This window comes from Podarcis melisellensis, assembly GCF_964234715.1.
Source record: "Podarcis melisellensis genome assembly, chromosome: 2".
NCBI classification, from domain to species: domain Eukaryota; kingdom Metazoa; phylum Chordata; class Lepidosauria; order Squamata; family Lacertidae; genus Podarcis; species Podarcis melisellensis.
Window position 1 is genome coordinate 94,833,078 of NC_138529.1, and position 27,017 is coordinate 94,860,094.

At 39.6% G+C, this 27,017-nt stretch overlaps 1 protein-coding gene across 20 annotated transcripts in view; it reads left to right on the plus strand.

Annotated features, from left to right (window-relative positions):
* The window catches only part of FOXP1 (forkhead box P1), a 513,657-nt gene that overhangs the window by 461,478 nt on the left and 25,162 nt on the right, over positions 1-27,017 (plus strand). For 18 of the 20 annotated variants that reach the window (XR_014165850.1, XM_081901945.1, XM_081901949.1 and 15 more), the window contains 5 exons: positions 1,063-1,150; positions 9,684-9,767; positions 22,131-22,332; positions 22,439-22,518; positions 23,124-23,225. Coding sequence is in view for 19 of the 20 variants with exons in the window: in XM_081901945.1 (XP_081758071.1) it covers positions 1,063-1,150; positions 9,684-9,767; positions 22,131-22,332; positions 22,439-22,518; positions 23,124-23,225 (556 nt within the window). In the remaining variant the exon portion in view is untranslated. The remainder of the gene's footprint in view (positions 1-1,062; positions 1,151-9,683; positions 9,768-22,130; positions 22,333-22,438; positions 22,519-23,123; positions 23,226-27,017) is intronic. The other 2 variants (XM_081901936.1, XM_081901939.1) reach the window with 1 other exon arrangement.

A 27,017-nucleotide genomic window follows, 5' to 3' on the forward strand; every position in this document is an offset into this window, starting at 1 on the left:
AGTCCTACTAAGCAGACTCACGTTTTTAAATCAGTAATATTTACAATATAATGTGGTTAGGATCAAGTTATAAGGCTGCCTTTTTAAATAAGTATCATTCATTAGGAAAAGGTGAATGTATAGGAGCAACGTCAAAGAACTGGTTGAAGTTGCTTACGTTTCCATTGAAACAGCAAAGGCAGGGTATATATTGGGTGGGGGGGGCAAAAAATTATAAAAAGGGAGGTGGTTCAGATAATAGAAAGTAGTGTGTATTCTTCAGGGTGCTCTAGTGTCATTCACTTCAATCATTTTTGCTCAAGGAGAACACTTAAGAGAACTGACTATGGCCACCCAGATACTTTTGGCGGGAGGGAGAGTTCAAAGCGTTGGAAGTTGTATGTAATGTTGTGTGCCTTCTACAGTTTTGTTTTTTGAGCTACTTAAAATGGGTGTTCAAAATAAATGCCAAACCTGCATATGTGATATTTTGGCATGTGCAAGATTCTAATAATGCCAAAAAACCATGTGCCAGTACAGTATTTGAGACATGAAACACTATTTACTGGCTGAATTAGAAAACTATCTCTTATGAAGGAAGATATTCAAAACAGGTATTCTACCAATTTTCTCATAAGCACATACTTTTCTGAGCTTCTCCTCCATTTAATTCTCTTTTTTTCTCCTCCAGTTTTGTGCTATTTTTTTTCCTGCTGTGTGAATGTTTTAGTCTGTTGTGATGATCTGTCACATGCACCAATTTATCCAGCATCATTTTTCTACATAGATGTAAAAATATGTTTAGCTTGTTTCCTTAGTCATATTTGTATTTCTTATCAGTGGGGCGGGGGAATCTCTTCTGCAGAGTTTTGTCACTAATGTGAAACATTCATTTATTGAAAATACAAAGACCCATATTAACAAGCACTGTTTGAACCAGGACCGGGGTATTGTTAAAAAAATAATAATAATCCGATTTTCTGGGTGTAGTATTTGGGCTGCTTTACTCATTTTGGTACTTACATATTTACTTCCCTTTTTGTTTATCCATTTCACTTAATGATTTTTTTTATGTTGTTGCAGACATCTCAACAGTGAGCATGCGCTGGATGATAGAAGTACAGCCCAATGTAGAGTGCAAATGCAGGTTGTACAACAGTTAGAGCTGCAGGTAAAGATCATATTTTATATTAATATTTCCCAGTATTAATTGAGTCCGATGAAATGAGTTTTGCTTTGCCCAACTGTAATTTAAAGAAGAGCTTCCATCATTTAAAATTTTTGAAAAGATTGCCATCTTGGATCCCTCTTTATTCATATATAAAGCTGGAAAGAAAATGGAAGTTTGAATGCACTACATTACTCAAAATAATCAGTACAAATTTATTTTACCTTCAGTTTATTCCACACTGAAACTTTTTTTTTGGGGGGGGGTGTATACATTTTATTCCAGTGTGTAGAATTGGTGAAAACATGGAAATGGTTTGTACTGGTTTCCAGACTTGTCCAAGATTGGAATGGAGATTGTCTTACTCATCAAGCTAAACATTCATTTCTTTACATTTCATTACACACACACACACACACACACACACATTTAACAACTTTGAAATATATGAATTCCTCTACATATATATTGGAAAAAATTGTTTTAACATATAATTTATTAAGGATTTATTAAGGGAGTGAATTTATAGCATATAAAGATGAGCAACTACAGTATGGTTATCACTGCTTTTTAAGTGTATTTAAAAATCCTTCCAAGCCCTTGCCTGTCTATGCCTTATTGCTCTTTGTGGATTGACTTTCTTTGTGTGCAAGAGAGTAGGCAAAAGGTTAGCCAAAGAAGACAAATTAAAAACAATGTTGTACATTCTATAGTTACCATTCAAAAAAAAAAAATCCATCCTATTTTGTATGCAAGATGGTAATGTAGAGATATATGGAAAGCCGTGGGCTAAGTGCAGAAGATAATTACATTTGGAATTTTACTGAGTTAGTCATTTACAGCTTCAAATAGTTATAGAGAAAAATCAGCAAAAACACACTTAAAACTTTTTGTTGTTACTTTTCCCAGATAACCATGACTTGTATTTTTTAAAATTCCCTTTTATCTTCTTATCTCACAAATTAGAATTCTTTTGTCCAGATATCCTCCTAAATTTTACTTTCTGCAAAACCACGGTCATGACGCCCTCTTATTAGTATTAACAATATTTTAATACAACTTCTTTTAGAAAATCAAACACAGCAGGAATGATAAACTTCAGCAAGATGTATTTTATGAAAAATGTTACGTAGTTAGGAACAGGTTTTCCTTGCTGGCTGCAAAAAAAAAAAGGGGGGGGGGGAATTTAAGCTGGTAAGCTCAGAGGAGGTCATCTATCAGGAAAATATTACCTGTATATTACAACTTGAGAAAGGTGAATTTCCTGTTGGTTTTTTTTTTTTTAAATGTATGTTTGTATGTTTATGTGTGTGTATGTAGATATAGGTATTTCAGTAATAGAATAGCTGGAAGTTTAGCAAGAAAGGGCTTCACAATTGAAAGCACTCGAAATATCAGGCCTGCCTTAGGTAGAGGGTTCCCTAAATTAGCAGCCTTGTAGGTCATTTATTCCCAGGATAGTAAACAGGGAGCAGGCCTCAGGCTCATTCAGACTTCTCACTATATCTAGATATGAACAAATGTAGGATTTCTGGTCCAGTTGCTGATTCCTTCCTGCTGTCCAGACAAGGGAGGGAATTGGTGAGCTTATGGCCCACTCCTTTTTTGTGCTCCTTCCCTGGGTTTCATCCTCAGGAGACAATAACTACTGAGGATTTAGATGACACACTGGACCAGTTCCTATGCTATTAATCTCTTACTTATCCCCATTAGATGCCAATATAATACAGAGATCTCCTTATAAAGTCTGGAGTAGTGATATTTACTAGGGACAGTGTGGGGAAATTCATCTTGGTTCACATTTTGATGTGATTCTCTGTAATCTGCACTTCCTGCAAATAAGTATACAAAACAAAACACGGTTTTGCTTCAAAATGTGCTGACAAAAATGTGTATAGTTTGGGAAATGTGAAAACAATTTTGTGTGTGTGTGTGTGAAATAGTATTGAGTATCAAAAGACTGAATTCCACAATGAGATACCACCTACAGTCAGGTGAAAAGATCTGGCTCCTCATCCATTTCTTCCCCTCCTCACCCTGTGAGAAAAACAAATACTTTGGCAGGGAATTGATAGCAAAGCTTGTTAGTGGTCTCAGGCACTTGCTCATAAGTCTGGAAGACCTCCACTTCTGACATCAAAACAGTGTAGGGACATAATGAAAAAGGTAATAGCAATGGATGGACTGGATAGACCAATCTGTCAATTTCCTTCAGTTCACCAAATTTCTGTGTTAGTTTGCTTTTAAAAAAAAAGAAAGAAGAAGAAAGTCCCTTGTAAAAATTCAGTTTTAGTGCCCATTTTTTGCAATGCATTTTTAATGTACTATTTGTGTAAAGTGCTGATGGAGTTAGTAGGACACCAAAACCTGTCCCACATTCCAGGTTGGCTGCCTCCACACAAATATGGGATTCCTGCATGCATAATTACCATACTTTTCCGTGTAGAAGACTATGATTTCCCCCTCTAAAATAATGTTCAAAATAGGGATGCGGGTGGGGTTGTGGGTTAAACCACAGAGCCTAGGACTTGCCGATCAGAAGGTCGGCAGTTCGAATCCCCGCGATGGGGTGAGCTCCTGTTGCTTGGTCCCTGCTCCTGCCCACCTAGCAGTTTGAAAGCACGTCAAAGTGCAAGTAGACAAATAGGTACCAATCTGGTGGGAAGGTAAATGGCGTTCCGTGCACTGCTCTGGTACTCCAGAAGCGGCTCAGTCTTCCTGGTCACATGACCCGGAAGCTGTATGCCGGCTCCCTCGGCCAATAAAGTGAGATGAGTGCCGCAACCCCAGAGTCGGTCACGACTGGACCTAATGGTCAGGGGTCCCTTTACCTTTACTAATGTTCGAAATCTGGGCTCGTCTTATACACCCCCAATTTCCTTAAATTTCCTTAAATAGTAACACCCCCAATTTCCCCCTGAATAGGGAGCGTCTTATACATGGGGTGCCTTATAGATGGAAAAATACGGTATATAGGCTCTTCCTTGAGAATTGCTACCAAGATCACACTGCCTGTAATGATGATGATCATACCACTAGAACAGCACTATGATATAATAGTTTTGTGTTACATAAAGCCAGTGTGGTGTAGTTCTTAAGAGTCTTGGACTAGAGCCATGAAGCTCAACAGATGACCACAGGTCAGTCACTCATCACAGCTGACGTACCTCACAGGGTTGTTGTAAGGATAAGATGGGAAACAGAACTGTTAACCCCACCTTGAGTTCTTTGGAGGAAATGTGGGATATAAATATAATTTTAAAATAAATAGATGTGGGGCTCCAAGCCGTCGTTAGTTTAGCTGTTGCCTTAAGCAACAAAAACTTGGGTTGATTAATTGGTGACTAAAATTGATTGGTGGAGCTGCAATTTCATATGTATTCAGGCTATCTTTGTTGCAGCATGTTTAAGTAATAGGGCATGGGAAAGGAAAATATTAAAGATGGTCTTTCCTCTAAGCAATGAGTGGTAATATTTGTTGTGTAAATTGCAAGTGATTTCACACTTCTAGCAGTACTTAAAGCAATACCTATATCAAAAATCTAGTTACATAATTTAAATGTTTGATTTAATTTAAATGTAAGTGCATTTCTTTATTTCTCAATTGTAATTGCACTTATAGGCTGCCGTTCCTGCAAGGCAGTTCACAGTTTTGAAATACCAAAACAAATAAAGGATATAAAATGTATAGCTTCTCTTTTGGAGTGGTGGGCGGGAGGGAGAAGAAAGCCACCCATCTATAGCAGGCCTTGATCTTATCGTTGCCTTCACACATCGCACCTTCCTTCCCACAGGGTGGGTGAGGAGAGGACAAACCAGCTGGGGCAGGACCTTATGTCATCGTTGCCTGCCTCCATCGCTAGCCTTTATATTAATCTACTAACTTTATTCTTTGAGGGGTATTTTACAGTCAAGCGGTGTATTGTTCGATCAATCAATCAGTCAATCAATCGTGATTAATCAACTAAATATTCTTTAAGCAGTTGACAGGACTAGGGGGCTTCTTTTGGGGTTGCACATTTGAAATATTGGTGTGGTCACCACTGGTATCCAGCTGTTCAATTATCTGGAAAATTCTATTTCATACAGTGTTTTCCAAAGGCTTCTATGCAAAACCTCACATTGGGAAATAATGTGCTTCTGACAGGTTCCTGTTTGTGGAAAATGCTCCTATACTTTTGGGTTAGCTGTCACACATTACAGTTTCGAGCCTGAGTGTGAATGGATCCCAAAATACATGTAAAGCCAAAATTAATTAACTGATTAAAGTGAATAAAATTGTGAGTACAGATAAATGATTAGCCAGAACATTTCCATCATTAGAAACCTCTGTGAACAGATATACAATCGTACCTCGGAAGTCGAACAGAATTCGTCCCAGAAGTCCGTTCGACTTCCAAAACGTTCGGAAAACAAAGCACGGCTTCTGATTGGTTACAGGAAGCTCCTGCAGCCAATTGGAAGCCCCATCAGATGTTCGGCTTCCAAAAATAGTTCGCAAACCGGAACAGTCACTTCTGGGGTTGTGGCTTTCAGGAGCCAAAACGTTCAAGAACTAAGCCGTTCGACTTCCAAGGTATGACTATATGTCCCATTAGTTCAGGAATGGAGAACTTGTAGCCTTCCAGATGTTGTTGGACTGCAACACCCATTATCCTTGGCCATTGGCCATGCCAGTTGAGGCTGATGGGAATTTGAGGTGAGCAATGTCTGGAGCTTTCCCATCCCTGTATTAATTCATAGCAAGGGCTGACCATAGTCTGTAGTAGATTTGACTTAACTGATCTCAAGTTAGCCCTTTGACTCCTGAGATTATGTCTGCTTGCATTGTCTGCAAAACAGGTAGAGCAAAAGGAGCATTGATTGACTCCTGTGAACTGTCCAAGAAATGCAAGTACTGTAGAAAATAAATGTCATGTAATAATATTGTACTTCCCGGCCATGAACACCTGAGACCCCCAACTTGCACACTTGGAGTTTTACCTATTATGTCCTCTGCAGCGCTTCCATCTCCAAGTGAAGGAAGTATTTAAACTGTAGTTTATTATTCGTCCTAGGGTATTATTCTCACAAAAATATGGATTTAAAACCCCTTGTGCTATATTTTGCCTTTTCTCTGTTAGCTCTGCTAGATTGGAGCCCTTGAAAGATAGCAGAGTTCCCAATTCCTAGAGAAGAGCTGTGTCAGTCTGTGCAGCAAAAACAATGTAACATTTTGTAGGATCTTAAAAACAAGCACGTTTTAGTTGGCACAAGCTTTCATGGACTAGACTCCATGTCATCAAATGCATGCAAGTCACTGCTTCATTAAAATTTCTGATGGTGACACTGCAAAGAACAACCTTTCTCCATATATACATAGGAAACGAGCTTATACCAAGTCAGACTTTTTAAAATCTCAGGTGCTGTAGTCTGTTCAGACTGGCAGTAGCACTTCAGAGTATGTAGCAGAAATATTTCCTATCACCTGCTACCTGATGCTCTTAACTGGAAATGCCAGGGGTTAAATCACCTGTATGCCAGACCTGTGCTCTAGGCATCTCAAGGCAGGGATGAAAGACCCTTCTTTCGAGCACTGGAGGGCTGCTGAACAGTGTCAATAATGCTTAACAAGATGGACCAATAGTCTGACTTAGTGGCTTCAATTGCACATAATGCTAAACTGTGGTTCAGTTCTAAGAGCCTTTGACACTCATGCCCTCTTTTCCTGCTACTACACAACCAGGAAGCAGGACTTCGGCAGAGTTTAGTTTCTATTTCAATGAGGCTTGTTATCACAGGTGAACCAGAGATTGTGCTGGAACAAGCTAGTGTACCAGGCCATCTTCATAATAAGCCATGCCTGTTTTGAAACTTACCGATGTTTGTTTCGATTCTTCGGAGGCTCCCATTGATCACTGCAGCACATGCAAGCAGTGCCAGATTTACGTATGAGCTAAACAAGCTATAGCTTAGGGCCCCACTCTCTTGGGGGACCCCAAAAAATTAAAGAAAAAAACACCTGGATGTACATTTCCAAAATATAAGATAAAAAAACAAATAAAATAAAACCTACATACAGCAAGTGTTTTGTGTTGTGTAGGCTCCTATGATGTAAGTAATGGGCCTCGCCTGCTAGCCTGCTCCCTAAAATATCACTGCTTTGCTCATTGCTATATATAGGTTGCCTACATTCTGCATGGACTGTTATGTGCAAATGGCTTTAGATACCTATTAGGTCCATAAATTACCAGATAGCATATATTCAACATGAAAAGCAGCAACAATTTGTTGACAAAGGACAACTGGACATATAAAGGGCCCCATTACCTTCAGGAGCTTAGGGCCTCATCAAACCTAAATCCGGCCCCGCATACAAGTTGTTGTTGTTGTTTAGTCGTTTAGTGAGCATTAAATGCAAAGTGTTACAATGACAGGTCCCTGTGTTCCTAAAGAGGTCTGCATTCACAACTCCATCACTCATGGCAGAAGACAGGAGCAGCCTGGAGCTGGCTCAAATAAGGCATGGAGACATCAAGTGAAAACAGTGAGGCAAGATTGGGATCCAGGTGTTTCCACCTGTGTGCACATTCACTGAGTAGAACAGGGAGCTCTGCACCATTGGGGTGACACTCTCGTAAATTGGCAAAGGCCCACACGGCTGGGTGGAGGGACACCTTAGCCCAATCCGGAGCCTAGCACCAAGGGGGTTTGGATTGCAGCCTAAGCTGTCTTCATAACTTACATAAGGTTGAGGGCTTTTCCACACATAATACATGATTTTCTCCTTCTTCATGGAATTGATCCTTAAACAGTAAATGAAAGTTTGTCAAACAAGAAACCCTGTTTGCTATAAGAAAAATGTGTCTCTTCCATTGTGATTGGTTGCACTTTTGAGAGAACCACTGCGGAACTGCTTACTAGCAGTGTGTAATCATTATGGAATAGGCGTGTGCACAGTGTGTAGTATACAGAAAACAATGCACACAGCGGAGAAAATTTCTCAGAGACATAATTCATAACACAGATAGCCCTGAAAGTGGCCCTCTGGTTTACCATTTAGTCACAAGTTACAAGTGCAGCCTCCCCTCCACAAAATACCATTAGCAGCCACAACTTCCAGACCTTAGGAGCCCTTTATGGTGCCATGCTGATGACAGCTTACTCACACCCATGGCTTAACAAGCCCTTGCGACTTCTTCTGGATGATCTAACTGAATAGACAGGAGTTGCTAATGGAGTTAAGGGTTTATATTAGTATTGCTTTTTGACCCGCAGAAAAACAGCCCAAAGAATCCGTTCATTCTTTGTTTTATGTTTTTGTCTTGAAACCAGAAGTCTTTCAGATGTTTCACTTACAGAGTCCTGCCCTTGCTCTAAATATCTGATTATCTGTCTTATTCATTTCCATGGCTCCTGAAATTTATTCTGCATAATCCTATACCCCCTTTCCTGAGAGGAATACCCCCTTTCCTGAGAGGAATCCCTATTCAAAACATTGTGACTTACTTCTGAGTAAGGCATGTATGAGACTGCACTGGTTAATGTTTTATTTGTTTTAGTTCTATGTGTTTCAGCTATACTGCATATGTTTGATTTTGCTTAAAAAATGCAAATAGCTTGGAAATCTCTTGAAATGTAATATATAATTTTAAAATGAATAAATACACCTGTCCAAATATTTTATAACCTGAGTAGAAAGCTTGGAATACAGGTAATCCAGCAGCCTTTATTGTTGCATAATGCTACGCTCAAAGGCCCTAACCATACATATGTGTATTTTGTGCTTTGAGGTCCATGCACCAGCAGAAGAACCATCTCAATTGTCTTTTGAGTTTCAAAACTTTTTTTTTTTTTTTGTATGAGCTGCACCCAGTCAGTGCTATAAAGGAGAGAACCCTAACAATACCCAAAACTGAATGCATCTTGGTGGCCTGAGGCAAATGCAAATAAGAAAAGGAGAAGCCGTACTTTCTCTTTTCCCCCTCTTCCACAATTAAAGCTTTCGCCAGTTCCTGTTCTATGCAAGAATAAAAGTTTGGTGCACCTTCGATTCCCCCCCCCCCCCCAAGAGTTGAGAATTAGCAGCATTTGTTTCATTCTCATTGAAGATGCTGGGTAGGGGGCAAAACCATTGGAGCAGTGCAGAATAGTTCCACAGGGTAGGGAATCTTCTAAGTTTATTTTAAAAGTTTAACCAAAAGAGCACACACTTCTTTTACTCACCACATTTTCCTTTGTGCTTTGCCTCTTGCCCATGAATTGGGACAGGGTTGGTGAGCAAATATGATTCATTAATGTCTTTTAGCTGTCACTGCTGCAATGAACGCACTGGTGCCAGCAGGTCTAGAGCTGCTTCATTTGAGAGCTAATGCATTTTGCTTCGCAAAAAGCTGATACCCAGCACCTAGAGTTTTGTTACAAACACACACACACACACAGAGAGAGAGAGAGAGAGCTCACCATATAACATTTCTGAGAAATTAATAAGTTTTTGTTTGTTTGTTCTGGATTCTGTTCACAAAAATAACTTATGCCATTTTCCTTTCCTGTTTAGCTTTCGAAAGACAAAGAGCGCCTGCAAGCTATGATGACACACCTACATGTAAAGTCAACTGAACCAAAAGCTACACCTCAGCCTGTAAGTATCTGCACTGACAGAATAAAGCTTCACAACAGCCTCTTTTCCCACTTAAGAACATAAAAGAAGTGTGGGCTACTTTAAAATACCCATCCAAGTGAAGACATGCACATTCTCCTTTTTTGCTCCCTCCCCTGTGCACATCCTGTGCTGTCCTCAGAACTTGTGCGAAGGGTTAGGGGGAAATCCCCAAGCAGATGGGGGGGGGGCAGGGGAGGAGGAGACGGGAAACAATGCTCTGCTGTGCAAGGAGAAATCCTTGCACTAACAAAATCTTCTACTTAGTGCCACGCTGAATTCAGCCCTAAGTGTTTTATGTGCATTTGATTTGATTTTGCAAAAAGTAAGCCAACAAGTCTACTCATTTACCTGAGAACTCAGCTGGACTTTAAGCAGTAGACTTTAAAGTTCTGCTTTAACCGTTTTAGGAATGACTGTCTACTCACTAAGTCCTACTAAGCACAATGAGAGCTCCCAGTAAGTCTGTTTAGGACTGAAGCATACATTTTAAACTAGCTCAGAGGCTGTTCTCCTAATTTACATGTATAAAATAAATGAAGAGCTCTACCAGGGCGAAATAAATATTGTGAGAGATGCAGATAGCATGTACCACAGTACTTGGTCAGCCATCTTATGGAATTCCATCCCCACTTTATAAAAGCCAGATATTTAAGTAGGTTATGAACAAACACAAAGTGATGAAGATGATCAGAATCATCTAATATTTATATAGCACCGATCATATTCTAGATAATAAATCAGTTTTGGATTCACGTCATAAGGAATTCTTGAAGGAGTGTGTCATACTCTGTTCAAGAAGGAAATCCTGAACAGTTTGCAAGATTATGAGCAGAAAGCAACACTTGTTGTTTAGTTGGTTAGTTGTATGCGACTCTTCGTGACCCCATGGACCAGAGCACGCCAGGCACTCCTGTCTTCCACTGCCTCCCGCAGTTTGGTCAAACTCATGCTGGTAGCTTCGAGAACACTGTCCAACCATCTTGTCCTCTGTCATTCCCTTCTCCTTGTGCCCTCAATTTTTCCCAACATCAGGGTGTTTTCCAGGGAGTCTTCTCTTCTCATGAGTTGGCCAAAGTATTGGAGCCTCAGCTTCAGGATCTGTCCTTCCAGTGAGCACTCAGGGCTGATTTCCTTCAGAATGGAGTGGTTTGATCTTCTTGCAGTCCATGGGACTCTCAAGAGTCTCCTCCAGCAACATTACCCATCTCTTTTTTAGGTGTGTCTCTTCCCTATAGAGAGATAATTCATCTCCGAAAAGCATAGCCTAGAATAACTCTAAAAAGCTGCACAGAAAAAAACTGGAGAATATGAAATAACGGTGAACAGCACAGTAGTTCCTAAACAGGTCCTACTATGTGAAGTGTATTTATTGGTAAAAAAAAGATTAAGGGATGACATAAGAGGTTTTGAATATGAAAAAGCCTACTATTTCCCTCATTTTTCATTGAATATGAAAAAGCCTATTACTCCCCCCCCCCCCCCGGTCACTGTTCTAGAGCAATTTATTCTCCAGGGAACCTGCAAAATACACATTCCCTTCTAGGAAAACAGAGGTGCAGGGTGCTTATATATTTGTGATGTTCTCTGTTTCAATAATGTGTTCTATTTCAGACATTAATTTCGGTCCACCAACTGCTCATAGGCAGGCTACCATATTTGCTGGGCTAATCGTCTTTGACTTGTATTTAGTTAGTCATGTGTTTGTTTTATTTAGACTGGTCAAAAAAGTAAAAAATACAACAAGCAAACCAATACTTGACTATTGTGCTGTATCACTGCATATTGATTACAATCTGCATATTGATTAAAGTTGACTATAGACCATCAATAATCAATTAATATTTGCATAACTCAGAATAAAATCAAATAAACACAGTGTACCTTTAAATCTTACAGATCTTAAAATCATAAGGCAAATCACTGCCTTGGTTTAGAATAATCACATGAAGCAATTAGGAAATTTAAGGTATTTTAATTACAGTAGTAAAATTAAAGTATCTTGCATTTAAGATGTTTGCTTATCGAAATTTTTGAATGTGAACTCCGATTCTGACATAAGATCAAACATTTCATTAGAATCCCTGATCCCTTTCACTCTCTTGATCCATCTTATTAAAGGATTTTCTGCAGAGTAGATTCGTATAGAGTGATGCAAAGAGCATAACGGTTCTCTAAGTATAATGCACAGTTAAGATATGCTTTCTCCTTAATCCTGTAATCCCCATTCTAGAAACAAACAAACACTAAACAATATGCATATGATAAAAACAAACAAACACTAAACAATATGCATATGATAAAAACATGGAGAAGCTTTGTTGGAGAGCTCTATCTCTCTTCCATAAGAACCTTGTTTCTTAATATCTGGAGCTCCTACGACAACTCTGTTAATATGAAATAATGAGTTTGCTTTCTTCTCTTGGACCCATAATCATACACCCACCCCGCTTCTCTACAAGGTGGTAGCACTCTAGAAATGAATTCAAGCAACATGTAGGTTACCTCTGCCCAACTGAGCACATACCCCTGGCCCACACTAAATACCAGCTTTATAATTGCTTTGTATGACTTCGTGGAAAGGTACTTCAAGGCTTCTTATAGTGGACATGTGGACAAGCGTCATCCACGCAATAGGGATTATAATCTATAGGAAGTTAATGCATAGTGTTCAGACATCTGACCAGTATCCGGCTGCTGAAAATCTGGGAACTTTTGACCGTGAGCTCCAGCCATACCAGTTAGGGATGCCATGATAAGTACTGCAACACAGCTAATAAACAGGAAAAAGCATAGGAAAAGGAAAAAAAACTGATCTAGGCAATGTGGGAGGGAGGATGCACTTTCTTGATTAGTATTAAAAATGTTTTACATTCTGGAAAATTATAGCTTTGATGGGGACCTCCTACTAAATTTATTTTTAACTGCTCTATTGAAAATTCTGTACCACTAGTCAACATTATCTCTCAGTTGCTCAGCACAGTGTTTCTCTATTAAAAGAAATAGGCATGAATATTTTTGACTGAAAAATTAATAGCTTTTGAATTCATACACAGCAGGTTTTCTTTTCCAAAGAAGTCCAATATCGCTGCACAGCACTTGTATAACCATTTATTTAGAGTCCAAGTCAAACCTTTGACAGCTAGAGCAGTGTTACAAGCCAACATAAAGAACTCCAAGATGTAAACCAACAATAGGCAGTCTGTGTGAGGTTTGCCATTGTCAAATACATAGATTGTTTGGATTAGTTTATGTAAATGTACTGTTGTATTACCCTTTGGGGGGAAAAAAAGATCACATTTGTGTATGAAAAGTGGTTTCGTTCACAGGCAGCATTATAAATTCCTTATCCTTTAACTTACATGTTAGAAGTAAAAATTGGTGCCTGACAGGCCTATATTGTGTGACACTCTGTTGTTGGATTGAAACGGCCTTCTTTTCATTTATTGAAATATAGAAAATTTTATTATAGATACCATCAGATAAATCAGAAATTATTAAAATATGTATAGGTGAAGCATTCGAAAATTAATTATAAAATGTAGGAATATAGTGTTTTGCATATTGTGCTTTCCCTGTGAGGGTGGAAATAGCAAAGGCATCACAGAGTCTAGGCTAGACCTCACTCCTTTTAACTCAGCAGGATAGAACTTTGACTGGGAGAGATCTGATGACCAATACTGTAATGCGAAGTATTCTCTACACCCAGTAATTAATTTTTCCTTTCTCCCTATGACTGATGCAAGGTGTATGTTAGCTTTAATATCTTTGCCTATTTTTAAAGGCGAAAGTAAGAACTGATGCAAACTTACTAATAAAACACGGATGTAAAATTGCGGCTGAGTGGGGCTTGTAATGCTTGCATTAAAAATTCACCATCAGCTAAAAATTGAGGATCTGGCTGCACAATATGAGCTTTAGCTGTCTATTATTTGGTTGCCATAGGTGTTTCTCGTTAGTCAAGTGCTTTGGTCTTGACTAGGTACATAAATTAGCACCATATTTTGCTGAACTCTTTGATCAGTTCCCAGTGCTACACAATGAATCAGGAGTCCATCCAACCACAGAGAGCAGCAACTTGTCAGATATAATCACAAGGAGAAGCATGTATGAGATTATCTCCTTAAAATAAGCAATCTCTTTGCAGCGTGTTGGAAGTGCTTGCACGTTCCTTAGCTATCATATATCAGCCACATGCTTAAGGTCCTGCGGAAGTGAGCATAATTCCAATAAGTGCATATTGAAAGAAATCCCTTTATATACAGCTTTCAAATGTGGTGGGTGTGGGTGGGGTGTACACACAAGGTGCTTGCCAGGATGCAAAAAGAAGGCACTCTCGTTAAGAAAAATATTGGTTAGGCGAGTGAGCAAGTTAGCAGGTATACCGTGAGGACCAAACTATATAGGTATGCCTGTGGAGGAGGAAAGCAAAGCCAAACCTACCCTGAACTGGGTGAAAATTGTAGCAGGCAGTCAGCTGTATTTTCCAAAACTTATCTCTGAAACCCCCATTTGCTTGTGGAATTCACAGTCAGTGGATGGTGTGAAATGATAGCTCTTTTCATGTCTTTAGGACCATGGTGAGAGAAGCCTTCTTCCTGATCTCTTCTACACAGCCCACCTTGTGTTCATAACCTGACTGGGTCAGGAGGTGAAAACTGTATTCTTTTCCACTTTTTCTTGTGTTGATTGACTAGGCGGGAGTTCGGTGAACCTTAAGGCACTCCAAGACCCTCGTAGTCTTGCATACCTCTGTTTTCTGTTAGTCTGCTGGTTCTTCTGAGACTTGGGAGTGAAGGAGCGTGTCCTCAGATGAACTGTCAATCTTTGCTTTGCTTTAGAGGGGTAAGCTCAAACAGTCTATTCCATGATTTAGGGAAGCCCATCTTAAGATATCTGCTTTTCTAGTTACTCCTGTTGTGTGAGGCGTTCCAAGAGTAGAAGTGGCTGGAGAATACCTGTCCCTGTGCTCAAGGCACACATCAAAATGTGGCTGTGCTTTCTGTTACATCCTACTGTTGACCTGTAATGTCAAAGAAATATTACAGCAGTTCACATGACTATTTTTATTTTAGTGTCTGAAATAAAATTTAACTGAATATTTTATCCAGTATTCTCTTAATCTCTCTGACATTTTTGTTTATGACAGAACTTGGAAGCATTGATATTCTAATGCACTGATATGCTTAATGCAATAGTTGTTCCATTATTTTCATTCATGCATGAGGTTCAGATGACGGAGGGAAACCAAGGCACAATGTGCTGTTCGATGGCACTTTCATAGCTACAAATTGCGCCTCGGGAAAGAGAGAAGGAATACATTCTTCTTTCGTTGGCTCAAAAGTGTTTTTTGCATACCTGGCAGTACATCCGTCTTTATAGAGCTGACATAACTGTTGGCTATTTTTTATGTATTTTCCTTTACCCTAACCACAGCAATTAGGATTGTTTTGAAATCCTGTTTTTAGCAACTGTAAAAACAAAGCATTAAAAAATAGCCTTTTAACTGTGAGGTAATGACTGAGCATTTTAGCTGCTGTAGCTGTATTTTATAGTTTGAAAAATAATGATATGTAGCAATAAAAAGAGATTTGCAAATGCAACACACAAAAGCTGTTTTTATATACTGTTTTTCATTAAGTCCCACTCCTCAACTTGGGTTTCCTTAGTATCCCTGCCAATAACAACACCTGCTAAGTGATTGCTGCCTGCCAAATCCTGTGTTGCGTGCAGATTATATATATATATATATATATATATATATATATATATATATATATATAATGTAAAATTTTCGTGGATGAAGTGTTAAAGCACACTAAATCTAACAGTCCCAACACACATCCACTTTCTGTGGCTTAGCAGTTGGTGTCCATCTCTGAAGTCCAATTACAGCAACTGTTTTAGCCATGATCAGAATGGTAGAATCAACAGTGGAGAAATTGCTGTCCTAAAGCACCACAGATGGGCTTAGCATAGCTTGTATGATTCCCCCCCCCCCCTGCTTGAAATCTGCTAGTCCTTTTGGTGTGTTTGCTGCTTTTTTGTCACTGTTTGCATGCATTACCTTAGACCTAATGGAAGCCATCTTAGCTATTATTCTTTTGTGTGTGTTTGCATGCGTACAAACGTACATGTGTAAAAAATACTGTTAATGATTTATGTAGCAATGGTGAGGTACGGTTGAGTGAGACTTATTTTTTATTCCATTTAAGAACATTATTCTTTTTAAAACAAGCAGGAGAAAATTCAGATTATTATTATTATATATTTATTTCTGTCCCTCCTTTTTCCCTGATGGGAACACAAGGCAGCTTTAAAAAAAAAAAATTAGAGCCTTTCTGAGTGGCTCTAAAGGTTAAGTTGTTGCAGACTTAAAAGTGCAGTGAGAAATTGGCTCTGGTGTTATTTTCTTTGTTAATCCTTTGCGATAAGAAGATCTTGGTCATCTGATTTTAGGACAAAACAAAAAAATTCCTTCCAGTAGCACCTTAAAGACCAACTAAGTTAGTTCTTGGTATGAGCTTTCGTGTGCATGCACACTTCTTCAGATACACTGAAACAGAAGTCACCAGACCCTTCTATATAGTGAGAAGGTGGGGAGGGGTATTACTCAGAAGGGTGGTGGGAATGGGTGATTGATTTGACTATGGCAGACCAATACGGCTACCTATCTGTAACTGATTTTAGGACAGTTCACCCACCTATTATTTTAAAGCCGTTTAGTAGTCAGAGTTGCATTCGAATTGTCAGAAGATATTCCAGAAACTGGTGCCTATTCCTACATTGACTTTGGTTGGTTGTGGTAATTAAACATATTTTTGAATTGTGTAGAATAGGGTTGCTGTATTTCAAAAAGTGAAAATCCAGACACAAAAGTTGAGCTTTTTATTGGCAAAGTTGTAGTTGAGCTTTCTTTTCTTTTTGCCAAAGTTGCTGACCTTTTTTTTTTTTGGCAAGATCTTCAAAAAAGAAGTTTTTGAGCTATTTTTACACTTCCGACATGGGTTGCCACATGTCCGGATTTTCCTGGTCATTCTAGTGATTTTCACTCAGACACCATTTCCGACGGCCAAATCCAGGTTATGTCCAGAAAATTCCAGATGTATGGCAACCCTAGCGTTGGATTCATCCTTAGGCAGAATACAGAGCCAGCTATTTCTCAGCAGGAGAGAACAGAAATAGTTATTAATTCAGAGATATTGTCTATGTTCAGGTACAAACTCTCAACCATTTCAAGCAGGTTCTGAACCACACAGTGTCACCTACTGACAGCGCTTACAAGATGGAAACCAATAATGCTCAGTCTGCTTGTGGCTGGGACAAAAACAAGTAACTAGTTGCCATAAATGCCTGGACAATATAAGCTTGCGCTAACACTTCCAAGTTGAGGACCATTCTCCACAATAATAAAGCCTAGGTTCAGGTTTGTCTCACTCAAAATAAATTCTACCAGAGTGGAAGCTTTGTGTCCGTCAAATGCCTCTGTGAGCAACTTTTGAAACCAGAGCAGCATGTTTTTATAAATAGAAAATGCAGACATTGAGAAATGGCGTGGCATTTCCATCAGGAAAGGAGACCTTCCCAGTACAAACCCTTCCTGATCTTTGCCCTGCATAATCATCTTTGGCTGCTGCAAAGCCAGAGTCTAGATGGGGCTTTTTTCATTGTTAATTGATGATGATATTAAGATTTAATAGTTTGTAATGAAGATTAATATTTTAGATCCCAACAAAAACCAACACAATTCATAGAGTAGTTCTGCTCCAGTTCACAATTAATAACTGAATTTTGAGGCAATGGAAGCAGTGCATTCTCAAGTGTACTCGGTGTAAATTCTCTCTGCTGCTACCCCTTTACATTTTTGGCAGAGTGGCTGACCAAGGTTGGCCTCTTGCAAAATGTGAGATGCTATCATCACTGAGCAGAAGTCTGACAAGCAAAACTTCTATAGGAAGTGACGAGGTCATCGTTTCATTAACTTGTTGGTTCTGTCTCCCAACGATTGTCGGAGGTGAAACACAATGCTAGGCTAGATTCCTACCTTCCACCACCTTCCCCCTCTTCTTCCTCCTCTTCTTCTTCTTCCCTCTCAGATTGCAGTCATGTTTAATTTGGAAACTGGGCTCCTTTGGCAAATTAGCAATTAGAACAATTTTGTGGGAATATGTATATGTGTCATTAGTTTTCCTGCAAATTAATAGCAAGAGCAGAGGTCAGGCAGAAATTTTCCACTTGACTGCAGTTCCTCTGTCGAGATTTGGCACTTTGTTTTGGAACGGCCACAGCTGCTCAAAGCCACAGCCTTCCTCTAGGAACTGTCTTTTAATTAGTTTACCTCGTAGCCATTATTACAAATATTACTGCCTCCCCCCCTTGAAATAAAATTACTGTTTCTACAAAATATTCCAGTGACATCTTGCACCATTGCACATTGATGGTGGGGTCATTCGAATGCGGCGTTTAATCATTAGATCACCTCCATAAGCATCTCCTAATTAGAGTCCTTACAATACAATTTTATCTGGTAATTAGCTGAGATTGGCTGCTTCCTCTGTAGCTTATTAGTGGCAGCCCAGCAGTGGGTGTGAATCGCAGTGTCATTTGTCAAGCCTGTTAAAGGAGGCATCCCCTCCCTTTACTCTTCCTCACTTTCTCTGTTTATTTCTAGTTGTACTACCTACCCTGAAAAGCCTAAAGAAATTTAACTCAATTCAGATTATTTAACTGGAGAACATTGACCTTTGGGCTTCCCCCTCCCCAGCTTCCTAGTAGAAACAGATTAAATGTTTAAGCTTTTAAACAGTAAAAACAGAATTGAACTTGTTTGAAATTGAGTGGTTTGAACAGTAATGATGAAACAGTATCCGTGCTCCTTACAGCAGGAGAGCCAATCTACTGAGCTTATGCAATGGAAGAGCACTGGAAATTGATTCAAATCTGCTTGTGATGTTTAAAAACACCTACTTTAACAATGGAGATAAAATAGGGTAGATTTGATTTCTTAGCAAGACTTCTCAATTGTACTATAGTTGTTACTGTGCTTTCTCCGTGTGTGTGTGTGTGATGGGTAGATGTCAGAGGGGCATAACAGAATTTATGCAATCCCGAATAAAGTAATTTAAGATAGCCAGTCAGGTGCATAAGTTAGCATTTGCCTGGTGTTTTCAGGAAAGAACACTATCCGAGTCGCTCCAGCACATTATGTTCACTTGCCCCTTGTTAAATGTGCCACGGGCAAATTTGTTGGGATCAATCATACAGAAATTAGAGGGTACCCCACCAAAATTCCACCTTGCCCAAATCTTGCAGAATAAGGATACTCATACGACCCTGAAAGTGGCTAGGTTCCTGGTCGCTGTCCTTACCCAAAAGCGACACCAAGGAGCACTACAAGCTAACTAAGGCGTAGTATGCCATTCTATCTTATAGTATTTTATTGTTATAGTGGTTTTTAGCGGTTGTTTTTTCCCCCCACATGCACAAGCTGTTACTTATGTGTTGTTTTTACCTGTATGGGCCTACGGCCGTAATAAATTCAGTTCACTATCCGAGGTAATTTCTGAATCTGCAACCGTCATTTCATGTCATTGTGCTATTTGAAAGCAAAACCTCCCATCTTTCTTCTTAGACAGGTTAGCAGACTGTGGGATCGAATCACGGATCCAACCAGCCAGCTCTCGTTTCCGCAAAGTTCGGTTCATAACCAAATGCTGCTGTGTGCAGAAAAATATTGTTGCTGCCTCTTTCCCCTCAACATTTTCCATGCCAAGTTTCATGAGACATGTGCTCCCTCCTCGGTTTTCCTGGGTGTAGCTTGTTCCCCTTGTTGTATAAGCGGAAAGGACTGGCACAAACCAAACATTCCTTGTGTGTTTTCACAGTTGCATGCGGTAGGTGATCTGGATCTGGGGACTGTGGTGCAAGAGTGTCACCCTTTCTTCCCACATGGTTCTCCTACCAGGAGTAACACATGTGCCCTCCAGCTGCTGCTTACGGCAATCAGCTCTTTGGGGGCAAATTGCAGCTTGATAGCGATTTTCAGGAGGAAAGAGCAAAACACCAAACCATCTCTGCCCCACTCCCGACTACTTTTGGTTATGAAAAATAACATTCTGCGTCTTAAGTATGGAAGAAGAAATGCAAATGTAGTGTGTAATTTGGCTGCCCATTGATACCAAGGCATTGAGATTTGTCTGGCTACTGTGATAGTTGCTGTTTTTCCTGAATTTATTGGATTTAGATGAACTGTTTTTATTGTATTGGGATTTGGGTGTGGAAAACCACTCTGGGATTTTTAATGAAGGGTGTTATAAAAACGTTTTGAATACATAAATAAAAATAAGGTTCTGTAAATGGAGAAATGTTGCAGAGTGGGGCACACCTACTACCCTTTGCTTCACCCCTCGTATCCCAAGCTCTGAGATTGGTGCACATACCTCATTTCCCCTTCTTTGAGATGTTTTCCAGAGTAGCCTGATACAACTTGAATTCTGACAGTAGTTTATATTGACAGTTGAGTTAGAATGGCCCTCCCACATTGTTTAACCCAGCGGGGAGCTCAAAAGTAGGCCGTAAGTACACATTCTGTACTGTTTGCATCTAAACATCAAGATTTCCATTTAGTTACTGTGTTTTAAGGGTCATCTTGTGTCTCTGTCACCAAATTCCTATGAGCCTTCATTTGTCTTAAATACTTTTTGAGTCCTCTATGTATAATGAGATCTGTGTTAATGGGAAATAACATCAGCACTCTTCAACTATGCACTTCTTGCAGCCAATTGTTGGCCATGTTGCTTATCTAGTTATATAGTACAATTTTTTTTAAAAAAAATATGAATATTGCTTGTAGATAACTGATTATTTATCTGATTAATTAAGTAACCCATGTAATACACGTGAAATATAAATTTTCTGATGTCCTCATGGGGCCTTTTGTATAATCTCATAGAAAAATGGCCTTGGTTCTTAAAGTGGTCAGTTTTTTATTAACCAAATATATATTCTTTAACCTTGCAATACTTTAAATGACTAATAGGTAAGATGCTAGGGTATAATCCTATACATGGCTGTTCAGAAGGAAGCCCCACTGAGTTCAATAGAATTTGCTGCAGTTAGTGAGTATAGGAGTGAAGGCTTAATGGTATTATTTGGGGACCAAACCAGGAGTGATATAAAAAATGTGTGAATGTGTTTCTGATTTTTGTTTGTTTGTTTAGTTGTTGTTAAAAATGACAGAATCTGTGGAATTAGATTGGGACCATGATGTAAAGATAATAATTTAAACCTTTTACATCCATGCAGAATTTTCAATGCAAATCATTCGAAGAGCTTAGTTGCTGAGGATAAAAAAACACGCCCCCATATTGTGCTTTTCTTCCATCTTCTCTCACTGTTTTTTATTATCAGATTTTCATGGGAAGATGGATTCGTATCAAAAACTGCTTCGAGTCTGTAATGATAATAGTTTTGAGACAAAACTCTGATATTTTCCTCATATCATATCTATACAAAAATGTTCACTGGACCCAAATGTGGCCAAATGTGAAGGAGATAATGGCTCCTCTTTCTTAACTTAAAACCATAGGGTGGTATCTCGTGCCGTTGTTGCAGCGCAATCCCAGTGGGGTGCCATCACAGCTGTTCCCCCAACCGCGCTGGGTGCCACACCCCCACAGGCGGCGCACCACGCCCCCAGGACGCATGCCACGCCCCTGCGGGTGGTGCGCCAGACCCCCCGCCCCCTGGTGCTGGAGCATGAAGTTCCGCCACTAGCTTTCCTGAAATCTGCTGTGGAGAATTGGCTGGTGGGGGGACAACCCAGAACAGAGAAAGGGGTGTGTGAGGGGAGGAAAAGTTTGGTTGTGCAAGCATAAACCCTTGCACTAATGAAAATAGAGATTTGGATACTAGTCATAGTAAATACTTGGTTTGGGGGCATTCAGTAGTATAAGTAGTGTGTTTTTTAAAAATAATAATTGTTAAACTTAATTTAAAAATACTTGTCATTTTATTTAATACCCTCCAGATGTTTTTGACTACAACTCCCATGGGCCCAGCCAGAATGGTCACGGACGATGGGTGTTATAGTCCAACAACATATGGAGGCCACCACATTGTCTACCTTTGCTTTAATGTGTTTAAAGCATCTTATTACCTTACAATGGAAGGGAACCTGGGGCTGAGTTGAAAGATGGTAGCTTGCCCTAAGGTCATGGCTCAAACGTTGTTTATAACCAGAGACTTCCTAGTCTTCAGTTCACACTACAACACCACTCCTATGCATCAAGAAGAGCAAATTGTGATAAATATTTTTAATGACATCTCCTTTTGCTTTTTCCACAGCTGAACCTTGTATCTAGCGTCACACTTTCAAAGACTGCATCAGAGGCTTCTCCGCAGAGCTTACCTCATACCCCCACCACCCCAACAGCACCCATCACTCCTGTTACCCAGGGACCTTCTGTCATCACTACTACCAGCATGCACAATGTCGGACCCATCCGAAGGCGGTACTCTGACAAATACAACGTGCCCATCTCTTCAGGTAACTTGATGGATGTGCAGGGAGATTCTCACATTCTTCTCATTTATGTGTTGCTCATGTGAACTGTGGGCCATGGTAATACAGGGAACTCCTGTACTTTATTTAGCAGATCTTGCGCAGAACCAAGAATTCTACAAGAATGCAGAAGTCAGGCCACCCTTTACATATGCATCTTTAATTAGGCAGGTAAGTGAGAACAAACAGAACAGCCTGCTGGGATCCAGGGTTGTACATATATGTGATGCTATAGACAGAGCAGATGAGAAGCCCGTTGGCATGCTGAACTCTTTGCTATAAGGTTTTTTTCTTTCTCTCACAACTGCAATACATATACCATAATTGCTTTTGATTAAGTATTACTATACGATGTGATTATTAGGAAATTCATTTCACACAACAGTGAAAATGAGCCTGTTTAAAGATGGCAAGTCAATTATCACAAGCTACAGTAATCTCTGATCCCTAGAATTAATCTGAGCTCAAAATAATTACTAAGCTTTAATCAGCTAGTGAAATGTTTTGCATTTCTCTTTGATTCTGCTTTATGAATGACTAATAAATTAATATTTCTGTAAGGAAACAGAAATAAAACTCAAAACAATTAGATAATTCCATTTTGAATTTTGCCATTGAGCTACTAAATACAAGCATTAATCTTAGATTGAAGCATAAAACCTTCTTTTCGATTTTGTGCTCGAGTCACGTTTTGTTTTATTTATTCAAACAAATATGCAAGTGTGTTTTCTGCTCATTTTGTCTTAGATCATTATTGAGTTTTAATTGCTTTACAGGCCATTCTTGAATCTCCAGAAAAGCAGCTAACACTAAATGAAATCTACAATTGGTTCACGCGAATGTTCGCCTACTTCAGACGCAATGCAGCAACGTGGAAGGTATACCTTATTGCCATGTGTACCTCTTGCTTTAGTACTTGACATGTACAGAACAGATAGTGCTGCAGACATAACTGTTTGTAACGGTGTGTGGACTTTGAAATCTAGATCAGTTGTTTTGACACACACAGGGTGCCTCGTTATCTTCCACAAACAACTTGCTGGTTGGCAGAAGTATTCTACTGTCTTTGAAATTTGCTGCTAATTTGGATGCCCATTGCTGTTTTTTGTCTCCACCTTCTGTGATTAAACTACCAGTCTGCCTATGTAGTTGCTCCTAGCACTGAAAACATTTCAGCTGCTGAGATATAGGGGAAAGGGTGAAGAAGAAGCTTTATCAGATGGTGGTTTTATGTACACATTCTTTTAACTGGAAGCCGCAAACTCTTTTTCCAAGGATTCATAGAAAACTGGCTTTTCAGCCAGCTGATACACCTGCCTTAAATTAACATGCCAACTTCTCAAAACATTCACTAGTGTATTATGAAACACAATACAGGTTAATTGGGCACAGCAGTAAAGACGCAAGCCAATAAAAATATTAAATCTAGCAATTTAACAAAAATACCCCTGGTGCTTTAAATTTCAATAGTTTGGCTCTGTTTAGTTAATTTCACTGTGTGTTTAAATTCTCTTAGAATACTCCCTTTATTTTAAAATGGCTACAGTACAAAGTGGCACACATGGCATCTGATTTTTATTTTTTTGTGCAGAGTTTCTTTCTAAAAAGCCCCCAACCCTAAACTGCTCTTTATCTTCCCCTCATTTCAAAAAGTGGTTTGGGGATTTGGCACAGCAGCTTTTTTAAAGAAAAGAAAGGTGGAAACATCACTGGTGCCACCTTTAAAAAGCTTTAATCCTGAAGCCCCAAACCACTTTTGAACTGTGAAGTGAAGGGGGGGCAGGTGGCAATAGAATTTTTAAAAAATAACAATTTGGTGATTCTGTTCTGAAAGCAAAACTCTGTGGGCGATATTCAGTGTTAAGTCATACTCAGTGCAGAACCATTCAGATTAACGGAGAACATTACCTAAGTCAACCTATTTCATTGGATCGGCTCCAACTAGCATTGGTTATCACCCTGCAACAAATGTAGTCAGCCACATCTGTAGACTTCATAGCCAGTGAGGTTTCTACCTGATGAGTCAGATAAATAACTTAGACAACACTTGAAAGCTTGTATGGTACATGGAGTTACCATATTGAGCTTAGGTTTGGAAAATTCAGAATCAAATCCCCTCTCAGCAATATTTGTTTTTGTCTTATTTGCAGTACTTCTATCACCTTTTCATTGGAGATTTCCCAGTGACATAAAATATAAAAATAACCTGTTACTACCTAAAAGAATACATTTAAAATACACCACCGTGGAAGCTCACTGAGTGGCCTTGGGCAATTCATCATCGCTTAGCTTACTCTACCTCACATCAGCTATAGTCCCACATTTTTTACAGGTCTGATCAATGTTCATTAACTCTTGTCACTCATTTTGCATTTCTCTCTCGAAAGAAGGGCCAACATTTACTGTGGTCATTAAGATTCAGGTATTGGCATCAGATTCTCAAGTAAAAAAGGGGGATGGGAAAAGCCTTTAGAGCCTTTTAAACCATTTTTTTAAACCAATCACTTTACTGAATCAGACAAGATGGCTCTAAACTTTAGAACTGGAGGATTCAGAAATGAACTCCCCCAATTTTGAAAGCCCCAGAGTCTATTAAAATTTCCCCTTTGAAGTTAGGCTTAGAGCCTGACACCTGATCCCCTCCTTCCCTTTTCCATACTGACTTACACTGCAGAGGCCTTGCTGTATTGTCTTTGTGGCTACTAGGCACAGGGATCCATGGGAGGTATAGTTGCCTTGGATTGTGATGCAGGCTCCCAAAGATCCATGGGAACTCTATCTTCCTTGGATCCTAATACTATCACCCTTCAAAGCTGAACATATTATTTGAGAATTTGGCATGGTATCATTGGTAACAGAACAGACCCTTAACTTAAATTGCAACCAATCTTTAAACAAACTTAACTTGGGCCCAGATCAGATCAAGTCCAGCTTCACTCATTTAGGGTGAATCTATTCCAAACTGATAGCAAACAGATTGCTAGCCAGTGAAATGTCACCCGAAAGCAAATACAGTGGTACCTCGGGTTACAAACTTAATTCGTTCCGGAGGTCCGTTCTTAACCTGAAACCGTTCTTAACCTGAGGTACCACTTTAGCTAATGGGGCCTCCCTCTGCCACCACTGCGTGATTTCCGTTTTCATCCTGAGGTAAAGTTCTTAACCCGAGGTACTACTTCTGGGTTAGTGGAGTCTGTAACCCAAAGTGTTTGTAATCTGAGGTGTTTGTAACCTGAGGTACCAGTGTGTGTGTGTGTGTGTGTGTGTGTGTGTGTGTGTACACACATACTGCTGTGCCAGGTAAATGTTTTTTTTTATAAATAAGAGCTTATTCAGATAAAAAACAACAAATACTTTATTCAATGGTAATTAGCATTGTTTTTGTATGGTGTGCGGTTGTGGTTTTAATGTACAGAGCATTTTTTCCCTTTCTCATTCTGACAGTGAGAATCACAAAATCACAAAGTCATCTCCTGTTAGTTAATTTTTTTCTTAAGGCCATGTCAGACACAGTGACTGTGTTGTCTCTACACATGGGGAGCAATTGTCATAGACAACTGCTTCCTAGAAAGGTAGAAATCTTCCACTCCTGGTCAACAGTAGCATTGTGAGAAGAGGTTAAGAAGACTGTACAGGAATAATAATACATATATAATCCTATTCACTTCATTTTCCCAACTCAAAAATGTTTTCCTTATAATTAAGGCTTCATGGTGCTGGTCCAGTTGCCTGCCACATTCTCCCTACAGCCCCCCCCCAAATCCCAGCATGTGCTGCTCTCTGTGTGGTGCTGTTGACACCCACAACTCCTGTTTACCAATCTTCCTCCAGGTGGAGAGCTATGCTCATGAGAGAACTGTGTGCACATAGAATCAAGCATAAGTAAGGGACTGACTGGTTTAGATATCTAGGCTCCACTCATGTGCAGGATTCCAGTTACCATTCTGCCGTTCCTTAAACACATTTTCAGAAAGGAAATAATCAGAGCCAAAGTTGCTCATATAGTGAAATAATGGAGTGGAAATTGTGGGACGGTGTGATGGATCTCACCCGGCTTAAAGGCTTGGCTTTTCACCCAGCCTTGGCTTGTAGAGCAACAGAAGTAATGCACTCACATTGTAGATCCTCAACACTTTATGTTGGTTATAGGAGTCTTCGGCGATTTATTAACTTTCTTTCTGCCAAAAACGCATATATAGCTCTGGATTTGTTCAAATACATTGGACTGTCTGTTTAGCCGCTTCTGGGGAAATGGATATGCTACAAGGGCAAGGAAATTAGTTACGCTGAGAAACTGCAGTATCAAAGGATTCTTGGAATCCCCTCCCCCGTTGTAACACAGACCTCCCTCCGCTGTTTAATTAATATGATAAATGTGTTATGCCTAACCTTGGTTTGCACAGTGATTTTAGACAGCCATGATTAGAATGCCTTTCACTACACATACAGGATTTCATGAATATGGAGCTTAGTCTTTTGTTTACTGATACACCTGTCCATATGTTTTTCTGGCTTTGTGCCTGTAAACTAGCCTCCCCATTGACAGTTGGTAGATGCTAGTTACTGACCTGTGTATTTCCGGTCTGCTCCCTTTCTACCAGCTATCAGTTGCCTTTAAGTGATAGCAGGCACTAGGACAGATGAAGTAGCTTGGATAGTACAGGGGAAGA